Here is a 15,696-nt window from a genome sequence, read left to right on the forward strand (position 1 = left end):
AGTGTCCATGAACTGCACCAGAGGCAGTGGCATGGGTTAGTTTGGTAAGGCTGCAGTGATGGTCACTTGTGAGTAGAAACAAGAGTGGTTCTGCACAGAGTTGATTTAAACACTTTTTAATGCGTTTCTTGAAATAAATTGACATACTTGTGTGTGTGTAACACTGCTGGGGCTGTCTGCTCAAGGGTACTGAGTTAGCCCTTTGGGAGGTCAATCACAGTGACTCCTCTATTTGGTTGTCCTTTGGTCTGACTTTAATGGAAGCTGAAGTCTAGAAACCTTTCTCTTTCTTTATTTTTTTTTTTTCCCTTGGACATTTTTTGTGGTGAAAGGCACGAATACCTGAAAATTAGACAAGAGAAATCCAGTAAATGGCAGCTGATGTGAAAACCTTCCCTTCCCAGCCGTGTGTTTGGTGCTTAGTCAAAGTCACAGCTTTTCACTCCTGCTCCTTAGGATCAGAATGTCCAGAGGCACAGCCCAGCTCCCAAATTTCCACAGTGACCTTCTGGACAAGGCTGAAGGTCTCATCAGTGGCTTCCAAATCCTCTGTTCTGAAAACAGATTCAAGTTCTCGAACTTTTGGATCCCTGTTGCTTATCTGCATTTTGGTTTTAATTTTCTCTTTCTGTTTCTTACATGGCTTTAAATAGTTGTTCAGCATTTCAATGATGTCTGTGTGTAATAATTTTCAGATAAGATAATTAGTTTCTGTTATATGCAACTGAGCTTATTAAGCTCCTGTTTTATGTATGTAAAATTGGGTGGATTTACTTCCTTTAATGACTAAGTCATTCTGACTTTGCAACTCTGTTTCAGTACTTGAAAAGATAAATTCCTGGCATTGTCTGCAGTCACTGATAACTGTAAAAAAAAAAAAAAAGTTAAATTAGTATCCCTGCAGTCCTTTTAGAGCTCATCCTCAGTGCAGAATTTTTCTTTCAGAATAGTAACATACAACCATTTTTGCTTGTTATTTTGCTTGTACTTTTGGGGAGTAATGCACCTTATAGAGACTGGGCTGAATTGGAGTCTCCACTCCAGTTGTCATATTCGAGTTCTGAGTGAACTTTCCCCAGTAAAATAAACAGGCAGTGGCACTGCTGTTAGTGTACATGATGGTAAACTTGTGTGTTGACAGAGACATTAAATCTGTTGTGGCTTGCTATTGAGATGGGATAAAAGTCCTGAGCAGAGGTCTGGAAAAGCTCTCTTTTCAGGCAGCTTTTTGTCCTTTTTTTGTAGATAAAACCAATTTTCCACAGATCAGAGTTGTCATTGGGATTGCTTAGTGTTCAGAATGGATTGTACTTTCTGTTACCCATAAAGAACAGTAGTTTTGGACTACTACTATCTATTTATTTTTTTTTTTGTAGAAATGTGGACGAAGTATTGATGGTAACCTGTTCTGGAGGAATGCACAGTCAATGTTTTGTTCATTTTTGGTTTTCTAAGATTGCTCAGGGCATTGTTGATGTTGGAGATGACCAAGATGCTGTCCCCAAAACTGGGTCACTCAGGGCTAGCGTGGCCTCCTGGCTGGCTGTGGATTATGGCATGGCATAAATCAGGAGTTCAGCCTGGGGACTGTGGTTTTTGAGCCATGTTGTATTTCATTTTTGGTATCTGTGTCATGCAGAATTGGTGTTTCTTGGTTTTCCACTTTGGAACAAAATTTAGAGATGGATATAATTTAATTTGAACGTGATAAAAAATACCTTCTTTTTTCTTTTATAATAAAAGAGAACTGATTTCAATATTAGTTGAAAATTAGTAGAAAATGCCCCATGTGATTGAAAAACACTTGGAGTAATTTATCATCTTTGTTCTGTTACAGATTTGGTGTTTGATCTAGAAGTTCAGAGCAAATATGGCCCTCTGTAATTCATCTGCTTCAAGATAGGTAGCAGCAAATGGAGAATTTGTTGTTAAAATTTAAATGGCAGCCAAAATAAGCCTGCAAGTGAAGCTGTCCTTACTCTGGCTAGTATGGCACCAGCCACAGAGCTTGCATTTTTTCATCGTGTCACGTTGGTTTTTCTTTGTACATCATCTGGTGTAGAAGGAAGTCTGCTCAAAAGTCTTTCAAAACAGTCTTAGCATGTTTGATTTTCATAAACTTAATCAGTAGATATTAAGAACAAAGGCTGCACTCATGTCTGTGTCCCAGTTGCCCTGGTATGACAAGAAGTGTTTATTGTAAGAACATTTGCTCTCCCATTGCTTCAGGCTGTGAGACAAGAGGAGAGCAGTCCTGGGAGTATTTCTTTGGCAAAGAAAAGACATCTGGTATCCTGGACAGGTTTTCTGGGGGAAGCCAAAGCTTTCAGCTCCACTGGGGTATCAGCACATTGCAGCCATTTCAGAAAACAGTTGTTGGTTTTTTGCCTCACAAGTTCGTGTTGAGACACAGTTTTGGAGAGGATTTCTGTGTCTTTCCTCACGTGGGGATGTGAGATAACACAAAACCCAGCTGTGGAGCAGTTACTGGTGTTCCTCTGATGTACTTGGAGTTTTGCTGGTGGACTGGGATACCTTTCATAAAAAGTTTCCTCTTTGTCCTAACCAAAATCAGAACCTTCTGCATCCTTGTGGAATCCTGGAATTCTGCTTCCAGCAAGGCCAGTGGAAGCCACGTTCACAACAAAGGTTTGGAAATTCACATGTCACTGCACAGTGTTAGAAGACAGTGAGTGCTTGTAAAGAAACAAATTTACTCAGTTTTCTTTGTAGCATAATTTGATGAGTTTACCTAAATTAAAATCTCTTGAGAAATAATACGCCCAGGCAAATTGTAATCAAGAATAACAAAAATGATATTACAGCATTTGTTGGTTGGTGTCAGGGAAAGTCCTGGGTAGCTGTTAATAACTGTTATTCAGAATATTCAGCAGTAGGCAGTGTATGACAGGGATTTACAGTTACATTTTTCTTGGAATAACTAAATCAGTTGAGCAAAACTTCCTGTATTTTATGTTCTTTGCTGGTTCAGAGCTGTTGCCTTTTCTCTGTAGGGAAAAGAGGAGGAGAAAGGGGAGGGCAGAGTTTTTGGCTAAATGGACAAAATATATGCAAGAACATGGTGTGCTAAATTTATGCTGGCCTTAGAAGCTGCTTCCCCATAGAATTTGATTTTTATATATGGCTACAACAAAACTTTAGCTTTCATGTTAGGAGAGGGAGATTGGTCTCTGGTTTTTAGAAAGATAATTCCTTCTTCAGGGCTTGGGAAGAACTACTAAAGCTGGTGCTATAGGAATATATTAAATTCAGATTTAAGAAAGAGAGGGAATGATTAAAATCTGAAGAGGACAGTTTTATGTATTTTATCCTCTGCAATATTTAAAATGTGGGCAGGCTATTTTTATATTTAAATGATTTAAACATGATATATATATAATTGCTTTATAGGCAAATGGAAAGATTGCTTTTAAGCAAAAGGCCTTGTTTTTTTTTTTTTCTAAGGGGCCTCATGATTAGAATGTCAGCAGTTATTTGGGCTTGACAGAACAAACAAAGCATTAAAAATTTTCCCATAATAAAAAGTAACTCGTTAAGCAAGATTGGACTTGAAAAAAGAGTTCAGCTTGCAGGGAATGAATCTTAAGCACAAGGTACTCTTGGGGAAGACAAAATGATAGGAAAACTGTTAAAGATGAGGCAAGGTCATCATCTCTAACTTTTGTCCAGAAGACAGAAGTGAAGTGGTGAGAGATGTTGCTTGAGGTGTTGTGGTTCCTCAGTGGCTTCCTTGGAACAGTGGAGCTGGAAGGAATTCATCTCTCACCAAATGCCTCTGATAGCACAGATCTCTGCTTCTCCTGAGCTCTTACCTCCTGATTTCTGCTGGTCCCCCTTTTCCCCTCACCCTATTTCATCTCCTTTTTCCTATATTTCTTTTCCCTCCCCTGTTTTGTCCCACCTGAACTGGAAATGAAAAACCACCATGAGTGAGTGACCAGGAGCTGGACACAATCCTGCTGACCTGAATAAAACCCGCCAAAAACCTCTAGGGTGCTTTAAAAATAATTATTACGGGCTGAGAATCGGGGCATTTCCTCCGCTCTCAGGACATTCCCACCCTGCTGGGAATCATGGACACACAATTTTGGACACACAGCAGGACCAGCTGTGCAGGTGTGTGTGCAGGTGCGTGTGCAGGTGTGTGTGCAGGTGCGTGTGCAGGTGCGTGTGCAGGTGTGTGTGCAGGTGTGTGTGCAGGTGCGTGTGCAGGTGCGTGTGCAGATGCGTGTGCTGATGCGTGTGCAGGTGCGTGTGCAGCTGTGTGCAGGTGTGTGTGCAGATGTGCGTGCAGATGTGCGTGCAGATGCTGTCCCAGGTCAAACCCAGCTGTCGTGGCACTGCTGGCACTGGTGCAGTGCCCGTTCCCCCTCTCAGTTCCCCTGGGTGTTGCCTCCTCCAGGCATCTCCATCACCCGGGGCTGCTCGGGTCTCTCTGTGCACATTTCCCGGTGTGGCTCAGGTTACTCTTGCTGGAAAGGCTGTAACCAGATGAACGGGTGGCTGATTGCAGCAATTCATTATAAATCATTCTGTCAGGAAAGAGGAAACTTGGAGGAAAACTGGGAGCATTATGATAATGTCAGCTATGAAGTGTCCTTAAAAGGAGGCAAAAGAATAAACTGCATATGGTGCAAAGCAGCGGCTCTGATGTGGACTGCTTACTTTTCTAATTCATTCTGACTGAAACTTTGAATATTTCTTCTTGTTTGCTTTGTGCTTTCAGGTATTTCAGGCTCTCATTCACAGAAATGTAATTGCAGTTCTTCTAATGACATTGATATTTGGGTGGCAGAACCAGTTCTGCGTGGCTTTTTTCTTAACTGCTGTTTTCTAACACATTATTCATTATGAAGAAAGGAAAAGCTCTAGTGTAACTAGAGATTCAGATGTAAAATGTTTTGTACTTTCATTATTCTGAGGACTTCAGCATGAAGTGGTGGTCTGTTCCTTTATTTTTGGAACATTCTGCATTATTTCTGTCGAGTTAGGGGAATTTGACTGTGTGTTCTGAAACAAAATTTAGTCTGTGTTGGTATAAATGTATGCTGACTTGGTTTTGTGAATGATGATGGTTCTGAATTCTCTTTGGTTCTTTCTGTTACCATTTCTGCCTCAACATCTACTTGCATCATTAAGTTAATGAATTATCACAGATCTTGGTTTAGAAATGTGCTTCCCAAGATTTCCATTCTGATTGATTCTCTTGGAGCTGAAGGTGCCTGGATGCCTCTTGATGGCTTTTCAAAAATCCTTCCAGGGCTGTGGCTGGAGGTTTTCTGAGATTTACTTGGAGTGTTGAGAGAGTCCAGGTTAAGCAGTAAAACACAGGTCACAAAATCACCCTGTAACACCGAGTTTATGATCTTAGTACATCGGTTTTGAAATTAAATCTGGAAACTAAGTTGGAGTCTTAGAAATTGAGCCCATAGAGAAATCCTGTCCTTTCCAGTACACGTGAAGGAAATTTTGGCTTGTATTAAATCTTGCAGTTTAAATGATGGTCCTAGAAGTGATCCTGGTTTGTGAAGCATTTCATTGATAATTTGAGACATGTAAAATAGGAATTTGTTACAATTTGGTTTGGAGGAAAAAAAGCTGGAGTACTGGCAGAAAACTTGTGAAGCATAAATTTGCGAGTTTCTTCTTTATGCAAATTCAAAACTTATTAAATCATAAATGAGGGCATTGCAAAGGCTTAAAAGTTGTTTTTAAAACAATTAACTATAGGAAAATTAAAACTAATGCTGTGATTTATGTTGATATTTGAATAAGTGTCTGCTAATATTTGAGTTATAACAAATTGTTAAATACAGATTGTATCTATTCAAATCAGATGTAGGTTATATTTAGTCTCTGTTATTTTGGCAGGTGTGTGATTTATGACATTGCTAATCCAGTTCCATGAGTCCTGCAATTCATTTGAAGGACACCTCCGTGCAGAAAAGGAGAATAAATTTGAGCACTCATTGAATGGATGCTCGCATATTCCATTTTTAGGCTTTTTGCAGAAAACCAGACGACTTTTTTCTCACATGCTGAGGGAGAGCCATGTTAAACGAGACACTTATTTAAGCAGACTCTTGGTCCTGTTGACGTGGAAATGCCTGTGTGCTGCTGAGATGACTGCAATGCAGATAATGCTGCTGCTGCTGCTGCTGCTGCTGCTTGCCTTTTCAAAATTGCCATCAGGTTTCCAGCTCCTGCAAGAGGTTCCATCCACTCCTGGCTTTGGGTGAGCAGCAATCATCTGCTGGAGCACACGGTTCAGTAGTGGCTGAGGTGATGGGGAGGGTGCCAGGGCTCCCCTGGTGTGTCTGAAAAATCGGATTCCATAGAGCACTTCCCCAGAAATTAAGGCTTGTGTTATTTTCACAAGTTGCATGCTATTCTCTTTCCTTGGAAACTCTTGGGTGTTGAACCCTTGAACTGTGCTTGATGTGACATTACTGTCTTAATTCTCTGTCCCCTGTGGCTGCTGCCTTCTCCTGCACTGGGACATCATCTCTGCTCTGTTCCTGCACTTTTCAAATTCCAGCTCTGCAGATTCCAGCCTGCCCTTTGCTGCCCCTGTCCCTGTGCAGACCTGCCCATTTTCCCTCTTAGAGGCCCTGTCCCTCTGCAGGGCTGCTGCAGCATTCTTGGGGCTGGGTAGCACTTCACTCCTCTTCCCTATTCCTCTCCAAATAATCCACATTTTACCTGCTGCTTTAGCTACATCATCCATTTGAAAAATCCGTTTCTTGGCTCTCCTGTTAAACTGCATCAAGTTCAAGCTTGTCTTTCTTGCTTTAAGACATGTCATTAGCTCTGTCCCCACTCTGGTTTTTTACCAGGTTACTCCCTCTGCTTAAGCCTATTCAGAAGTGGATGTAATAAAAATTACTTGCTTTATGCTTGTGTGCTGTTTACCAGGTAAGGTTTCTGGATTTGAAATACATCCTGGTTTATAGAATTCATAACTGTCGGTTATTCATTTATTACTGTTCTGAGCAATGTAATTGTCTGGTCTTTCCCAGCTTCTTTTTGGCTTTTACTGTTTTCCATTCCCTCTTCCTGTCACTTTTCAGGTAAAAGTTAGAGTGTGTCCCTTCATTTTCCTACAGCTGTTCAGTCTTTTCCATTGCTCTTAAAAAAAAAAAAAAAAAAAGGTTGCCTGAAGGGAACAAGGGAAGTAAAAGAAAAACTTAGAGCATTGCCCATAACTGTGGAGTCTTTTAATGGTGTCTTTGTCTTCTGTTGGGGAGGGTGAGGTTTGAGGTGATTCCACAAATCCAGAAATATTGTTCACAGGAGTTCCTCTGCTGTGACTTGTTCCCACTAATGAAAAGTCAGCATTTGTGTATTGATTAGAGGAACGTGTTTGTGTTGCAAATCAACTGGATTATACTTAGAATTATTTTCATGTGTGTCCACCAGATATTTCTGGTGTTTGAAGAGCTTTTCTGGGCTGTTCTGTATCTCTGAAGAACAGTAGGAAGTTTGGTGTGGCTTTTGGATGGGGAAAGGTACAATGCATTTTTCATTCTGATTTTGGCTAGTCATGTGGAAACCTTAAAGGCAGGTTTGTTTTCTCCCTGCACCGTATTACCATAGATGGATAAAATGCAGAATATTTAGTATGTGGCCTGTGTCAACTTGTTACACTAAAATCTTAGTTCACAATTCAGAATTGTTAAATTAAAGGAAAGCAGCATGGATCTATTAATGCCTACTAAGAGTCTTTCATGTTCCCTGGCAGAAGTGTTTTTCTTTTATGGATTTATTGCTGCTGTCTGCTGGGCCTGCTTTATTTCCATGTGCTGCAAACATTAGGCAAATGTGAAGTGCATTTGGTAATGTAAACTTTTCTATTGCTTTGCACCATGGGTCTTGATTTCACTCCATTGTGCTTTCTCTCTGTATTTTTTCCTGCCCACTCCCACCCTGCTGGGTCATGATGTGCTGTATTTCACATGTTAAAAGCTCCTGAAGATAAGCCCCTTCTTTTTAAGTACAAGCTGTTCTGAAAACCTCAGTTGCTTAAATGTCATAATTTTGTATGTTTTAAAACCTAAATTTTCCTAACAATCAAGGCATTGAATGTTTGTACTTTCTAAGTTTGCATAGTCTGCTTACTGCAGTGATTTGAAAGGAACTTCCTGTGTACTTTATCAGTATTAATGTATATTACAATAGTACTCTAAAATATTCTCTCCTCTTTCCAGTTTTAGTTTAAACTCGGGTAAAGTGTGGTTTGCAAAAGTCTGCAAACGTATTTCCATAATCTGTTTTTTGTATTATGAATGTGAATTTTTGAAGGTTGAAAGCATTGCAGGTAGAGAGTCACTGGCAGCATTTATTCTTGTCTACCTGAGTACAGGATGTGCCAGGAACTGCAACAGGAGTTTGGGACGAAGTTCTTTGAAGCAATGCTGGTGGCTGATCAGTTCTGTTGAGTAGCTGTGTCCCAATACATGAATCTATTCTCTGTTCTGTTATTTTTAAATTATTGCCTATTCCTCGGTTATTTTTCCAGCTGTGAATATCCTCAATGCTGCACGTTAGTCGTGACAGTTAATTCACTTTCTCCTTGCATCACATAGAGAATATTAAACCCTGCTGGAGTACTAGCCAGAACTTTTTTGGTGGAGTGATGATTGTTAATGTGCTGATCACGGTTAAGTGCACAGGTTTGGAGGTGGAGATGTGAGTGTTGGGACGTGTCTGGGATCAAAGCCCTGCATGTGTGTTTGCTTCACCGAGCTCTGATGAAATACTGGCAGCCTTGACAGCCACAGGCACCGTGTGTTGTGCAAGCAACTGTGCCTCAAGTTTAGAAGTGTAGTTCAGATGGTTGAATCGGCCCTTTCAAAGAAAGAAACTCTTCCTGCACAGTGGAAAGAAAAACTGCAGTAGACCAGACTGATAAACTCAAAAGGTGTGAACTGTCCCATGAGAATCTGCAGAAAGTGCTGGGATGTGTGTGTTGCTGTGACACCTTCCTGACCCATGGCAATATTTACCTTTAAATCCAAGTCAGAGCCATGCCTACCACCGTGGTACTCGGTACTGAGGCCATCTTTTGGAGCTCAAAACATCATTTGTTTCCAGATGGCATCCGTGGCTTTCTTTCTCTCAGCTGCTGGTTTGTTCTGGGTTCAGAGTTGCCATGGCAGGGCTGGGTCCATGATGTGCTGCTGGCTTGCACAGGTTGCTGTGCTCTGTGCACAGAAACTGAGGAATTTTTCCTCTGTGACAGCCAGGACAGAGAGCAGGAGATAGATAGCCACAGGATAGAGGTGACTTCTCAATATTCACATCAGACAGCTGCCAAGCTGCTGCCTGCACACCAATGAACATTTCCACAAAACACCCCACAGCTCTGCTGCCTCAGCCAGATGTGATTGGAAATTTGGTGGTGGCCTGAGCAGATGCCTTGGACTCTTCTGGGAAAATGCTGCCAAAGCAGTGGGGTCAGCAGCAGGCACACAAATGGTGCTTGAAGAGATGGAGATGTTTGGTTTGTTTGTTTGTTTATTTGTTTATTTGTTTCCCTGTGCCCTGACTATAATCTTCCATCCTGTTTCCTATCCAGCTTGGTCTGCTGCCCTTCTTTGCTTTATTCTCTTTGTTTTCATGGGTGCTTGTTTGTTTTTTCAATGAAAATGGTGATAATTTAGCCTTGCTTTTGTAATGTACACACACTTGTGTTTTGTAAAGTACCGGTGCCCTGCAGTGTGTTTCAAAAATGTGTTTTCTGTTTGGATCTGTGTTCTGGTGCTTGCATGGAATTAAACAGGAATCTGATCTGATGGATGCATGGTCACTGAGTAATCACTGGGAATGCTCTTGTAAGAGTATCTCTGGGTTAATTCCTTGAGGTTTTCTTTTGTTGTTTGATTAGTGAAGAGCAAAAGATTTTAAGCTCTGATTGTAGTGCCAAAGGGCATTTATGTCAGAGCGACAGCTGGTGTGTCTGAGTACAATTTTGAGGCAAATAATTTTGTGGTGTAAACAAAGGAGAACCTTTTCTCTAAATATTAACATTTCTAAGTATACAGCAGAGTATAAAATGTGCATTTTTTCCCCTATTTCCTAGTTTGGAAGAGGTGGTTATAGTTTTAACTTGGAAATTTTTTTCCCTAAAGTTATACCACATGCTGAATTTTTGTATCCTTAAAAATCTAATGCTCATAATCGCTCCTAAAATGTTACTTGCTTTTTATAACATGTACCCTGATGTTTGTGATTTTGGAAGTTCTTGAAGATCCTTCAGGAAAATGAGCTAATGATTGAAATAATTCCAGTAACTTGATTAATATAATACTATTGGTGTCTGGAAGCTGTTGCTCTTGAGTCACTTCTCCTTTTTGCTGGTAAAACTAATGCTTTTCATTCTGATCTACAGAAGTGAAATGCTTCTGTGCATAGAACAAACTGAAACATTCACAGTGTTTGAGAAATTGCCAAATTTGAGGGCTTTGTAATTCAACAAATAAAATTGAAATTGGTTTATTGGCTCTTCTTGTTTTAGTTGAATATTATGAGTTCATGTTGGTGGTTGATACTGGCTTCCATCACTTCATCATTTTATCGATAAATTTTAAAATATAAGGAATCCAACACAGAAGTGTTGTAGAGCACAAATGTAATTAGTTGTTGCTAATAGATGGAGTCTGTTTCCCAGCAAGGAGGAAAGCCAAAGACTCCAGTAATAAAATTGTTCTTCTCATCCCTTTTTATGTATTTTGTAGATGGGATATGATGGAGGTGCAAGTCAGAATACTAAATATAGCCAGGAAAATGTTTGGAGTGATTGAAGGTGATAATTAGGTAGTTGGCAGTGATGCCCGAAGTTTTAACTTTCATATTTTCCCGATTCTGTACTGCATTAGTAGATAACTCTGAATTTCATACAAAGTGTTAGCAAGTTCTCTTCAGAGTTCAGTCAGACAAAACAATCCAGCCTGAGAACCAAGGACACCATTGCAGCTTCAGGCCTAAAAAATATAAACAGCAGCGAATTTAGGAGAGAATCTGGGAGGGTGGGACTGCAATGAAACTGCAATTGGACAATTAACCCCAATATGTAAACGGACCAGAACTTACAAAAGTGTAAAAACTCATGAAAACCTATAAAAATGTAAAAACTCAGGAAAACCTACAAAAGTGTGAAAACTCCTGACTCTGAGTCCATCTTGGGTGGAGCCACAGCTGGGCTCTTGTAGTGCCCAAGGTGAATCCTTTAAAGCCCTTTAATTAATACCTAATTTATTCCTTTAATGCTGTCTAGCCTCTGTTCTGGGTTCCCTCTCAGGGCATCAGCAGGATGCAAGTTTATTCCTTTATTTTAGATTTGACTTTGAGGGATGCTTTGTCTTCAGTTAAGACTATAATAAATTTCCATGGAGCTAAGATCACTCCTTTCTCACCCAACTTGGGGTACTGGTTAAGCTTTAACATAATATCAAATTTTTACAAAAGTACAGTGAGTTCGTGTGTGTGTATAAAACTTGTTATTTTTATTATTGTTTTAATGATTGTTTCTAAAGAAACAATTCTAACTCCTCTAGAACCACTGTCATGGTGTGAATTGTTCATCTTGAATTCTGATAATTTTTTTTTTTCTTTGCTGCACTAGAAAAATCTTGCCCATTGTTGAAGTGAAATCCACTGCATGTTAGCAGATGGGATAGATTCTGGCACAAATAACTTGCACATCTCTGTGTTTTCTCCCTGATAAGCACAGCTATGAGTGATCAGCTGTAAGACAAATAGACAAAATAAAAATAGACAAAAGACAAAAATAAAAACTTCTTAAAAAGGTTGGATTTTTGGATTGATATTGGCAATTGCTGTCAATTGAGGCTTTTGTATAAAGGACTGAATACCTTAATATTTCATAAAAACCTCTGTTCTGGCACTTTGTTTCTGGTTTACTGTCTTTATCCAACCCAGTCTGGATTCCAGGTATTGATAAAAATAATTCCAGGAGTCTCCCTGAGTTGTTTGGTTCCTGTAGGAAATTTGATTGAAATCAGTGTTGGTTATAAAGCCCCTACTGGTTTGAATGACTTAACTTCAATAGTATGGCAGCTTAAGGAAAGTGAATACAGGCTATTAATGACATGGATTTTTATTTAGTTGATCAGTACACATGCCAGAAATTTTTTTTTTGGTGCTGATTTAGAACATTCTGCCTGTAGAACTTGCTACAGGGTTGTGTGAATGAGGCTGCAGTTGTTCAGTGGTGAATTTTAGAAGGGCAGTCATTGCTCTTTGCTTGATCATGGTTTGGAGCAATATGCAGAAATAAAAGGCTTTGCCTCCCTGCCACTTCTTGCCCTTGGAATAATAAACAATTCAACTCTAACTCTTCATAGAAGGACACTTCATTTTGGTAGAAAAAAATATGAATGTATTTTCTAAGAGCAGCCTGCTTTTTGTGCTTTTCTGCTTCATTGGCTGCCTTGATGAGTTCTGGATTACAATAAAAACGATGCCCTTGACTTGGAAAAAGCAATGAACCAAATCACTGAGCTACATAGCAAGTTAAATAGCAAGATGAGGAATTTTTTATTACTGTATCTAACAGCCACGTGCTGTTAAACATGTACTGTTCCTTTTTTGCCATCTGTGTTCTTTTAATGACTTCGTGGTTTAAATCACTTCCTGTGACAAAGTTATTTTTAACCATTTTGGAGCTTCTGCAGTGTTTGTGCAGTGCTCTTGGTGCTATTTGTGGTGATAGTGAAGCTGTTTTGGTTCTGACATGAATTCCTGAAATATTCACTTTTATGCATCCTCGCAAAATTTCAAGTTTCCTGCAATGTCGTTTGCTTTTGAAATCCTGATTCTCCAGGTAATGGCCATGTCAGGATCTTACTGATCAGTAAAAAGTTACTGAGCAAAGATCCTTAACATCAAAAGAAAATGAGATTTTTTTTTTTCTTTTCCGGGTAATCCATGTGTGTTCCCAATTGATTGTTATCCTCTGAAACACGTATAAATATTTATTTATAATATTATAATATTAATATTATAATATTAATATTATAATATTTATATAAATATTTGTTTTTCCATCATTTTGCATTTTTATCTTAATTTATAATATCCTTGCATCATAGGACTTGCCTTTTTTTTTTATGTTTCCTGATAGGCCAAGGAGTCAAGTTTATTTCTTTGTTATTAATCCAACCTGATCTTCAGTAATCCAATGGTAACTCTTCACACAAGGACACTCCTTTGGTAGGAAAAAAATCCATCTCTTGAGAGCAGTCAGCTCCACTTCTTGTCCTTTGCTACTTGATGGATGTTCAGAATTTACATTAAATATTATTGTCTGATGATGGGCTATAGGACAGCTACAAATAACAGCAAATTATCAGATTACCAAGGTGTATCCACTTGGGGAAAAGCATGGCTGTGTGATTGTCTAAATAACTGCTGCACTTTGTACTTTGTGCTGGCTTGGAGAAGAATTAGCACCAAGTGTTCCCCTTTTTATCCCCTTGGGTATTTTTAGCAGGGAACTGAAAATATTTTCTAATCCCCAGAATTGTTTATGCACGCTGTGAGCAATGAATAGCCCTGTCAAGGTAGAGACTTATGTTTAAGAATCTGCAGGATTTAAAACATGATGGCTTTTAATTAATTTTTTTTTTTTTACATTATGTAATCCATTATATTTTAAAAAGCCCACAGCTGCATTTATAATTGGGTTTTTTTTGTTGTTTCTTCCCCAAGACTAGAAAAAAACATGAGATGTTTTGCCCTCAGCTTTGCCTCCACTCTTTTGCAGGTAACCAACCAATGTATGGGGATGTTGGCTTGGTCCCTGAGGAACATTTGAGATTTCCTGCTGAGGAAACCAAACTTAGTCTGCATTGACATGAAAAATAATATTCTGCCAGCCATCCTAAAAACCATATTCACCAAAAGCATTTGATAAATAGCAAGTGTGAAATCTGAACGTCAGGAAATAATTACAAAGAACAGAATGTTCAAGGGGGGAAAAAAAAGAAATGTAATTCTTGCAATTTTAAATCGGTATTTTAGTGGGGTTTTTTATTGTTTTTTTTTTTTTTTTTTTAGAAAGGAGAATTTAGTTTCGCTCAAACTGTCAACAGAATGAATTTCAGTAATTAAAATTCCCATTGTCTTCTCCAGGCATGAAAAGGTTTTTGTTGTTGTCATGGTGACAGTTGAGTGACAAGTTGAAAGTGAGCAATTGCTGCTGAGAGCTCCATTGTGAACATTTGCAGTATTTCAGAAAGGATTTCAGGACAAAATAGGATTTCTTCACTGGGTTTTCAATACCTGTGTGGTGGACATACACCCAGCAAGGGAAATTCTACATTTTCCAGTCTCCACTGCTTTTACCCCTGTAAATTCCACGATTTTAAAGCTGAGGAGGGAAGTGAGAGTTGCAGGGCACAGCTTTGTTTGGAAATTGTGATTCCGTCAGGTGGGGCTGCACTGAAGTTTGTGTTTGTCTCAAAATTTTGGCTTCAGCAATAATCCAGTCTCCTGCATCCTTAGGTTACACATACCTGCTTTTCTTCAAATTTAACATACTTCCTGTCAGTTCTGAGATTGTTTTAAAGAAATATTTTATTTCCTGAGGGTCGTTATTATACATCCACCTGGCTGCCTGAGTTCGTATTCTTCTTGCTGTTGGTAAACACGAATTAAATTTTATTGGCTTACTGATGTATCAGCTAAATTGAAGGTTTTTCTTGTGTACATGCTGCTACCTAGATGTGTAAAAAATCAGCTTTGTGCATTTTGAGAATTTTGATCATTAGGAAATCTGTGTAATTTCAGAAATGTCTGGAGCCTCAAGCTGGAAACCTCAAGCATTGTATGTTCAGACACGTGCACCTCTTCCATGTGTGTTTATTTTTGCACATGTGTCTGTAAAACTGCAAGGAAATGTGTCTGTAAATGTATTTTGGGAGGGGCAATTTTAATTTTTGGTTTGGGCCACGTGGTAGTTCAGGAGAACTTGTTTTATACAGACTGTCACAGAAATGGTTGATGAGCTGAAGGACTGGAGGAAAATTCCATTGAAACTATGCAATGAAATCTCCATAATTGTGCATTTGGTCAAATTTTTCTCAGAGGTGATGAAACATCTTAGACCTGAACTGTCATGCTGTGCTTGGTAAAGCCTGACAGGATTGGGTTTCTTTTGCTAAGGAATAAGTGAGGATGTTCAAAGCCTTTTTTTCTGTTTGCATCTGATTCATGACTTTATGAGCTCAGTGATCCAGAATATGTTCTTACATGAAAAGCTGTTTTAACATGAGGTTAAAGACATTACATTAAGAGCACTGAAGTGTATTTTTTACTGCATGCAGGCTTTACTATGCACCAAGTATCATTATTTTCTAGATATTCTCTCAGTAGACTCACACTTGCCAAAACGAGCACTCTCTGTTTTAACTCTTGCTGGGGGTAATGATTTTTGAAGATGTCTTTTTGCAGAAATGGCATGTAAGAATCCTTTGCAGAGTGGCAGAAGGACACATACTGCTTGGTGTCCATTGATCTGAACTCTGCAAACATCTGAGGAGTGTGACTTGTCCCATCTGAAGTGTTTGAACTAAGCCATGCCTTGAATTGTTGTAGGTAAATCACAGATTACAACTGCAATCAGTTTTTACATTGTAGTAGGTTTCAGTTCTC

At 39.1% G+C, this 15,696-nt stretch overlaps 1 protein-coding gene across 17 annotated transcripts in view; it reads left to right on the forward strand.

Moving 5' to 3' along the window:
• Positions 1-15,696, forward strand: part of PLEKHA7 (pleckstrin homology domain containing A7) — a 135,224-nt gene that overhangs the window by 43,323 nt on the left and 76,205 nt on the right. Inside the window, exon 1 of one of the 17 annotated variants that reach the window (XM_088175645.1) lies at positions 6,147-6,256. The exons of the other annotated variants lie outside the window; for them this stretch is intronic. Coding sequence (XP_088031771.1) covers positions 6,153-6,256 — 104 coding nt within the window. The 5' untranslated portion in view covers positions 6,147-6,152. Of the gene's footprint in view, positions 1-6,146; positions 6,257-15,696 lie in introns of those variants that run through there. 17 annotated transcript variants of the gene reach the window in all.

This window comes from Sturnus vulgaris, chromosome 18 (assembly GCF_052056855.1).
Source record: "Sturnus vulgaris isolate bStuVul1 chromosome 18, bStuVul1.hap1, whole genome shotgun sequence".
In the NCBI taxonomy this organism is placed as follows: Eukaryota; Metazoa; Chordata; class Aves; order Passeriformes; family Sturnidae; genus Sturnus; species Sturnus vulgaris.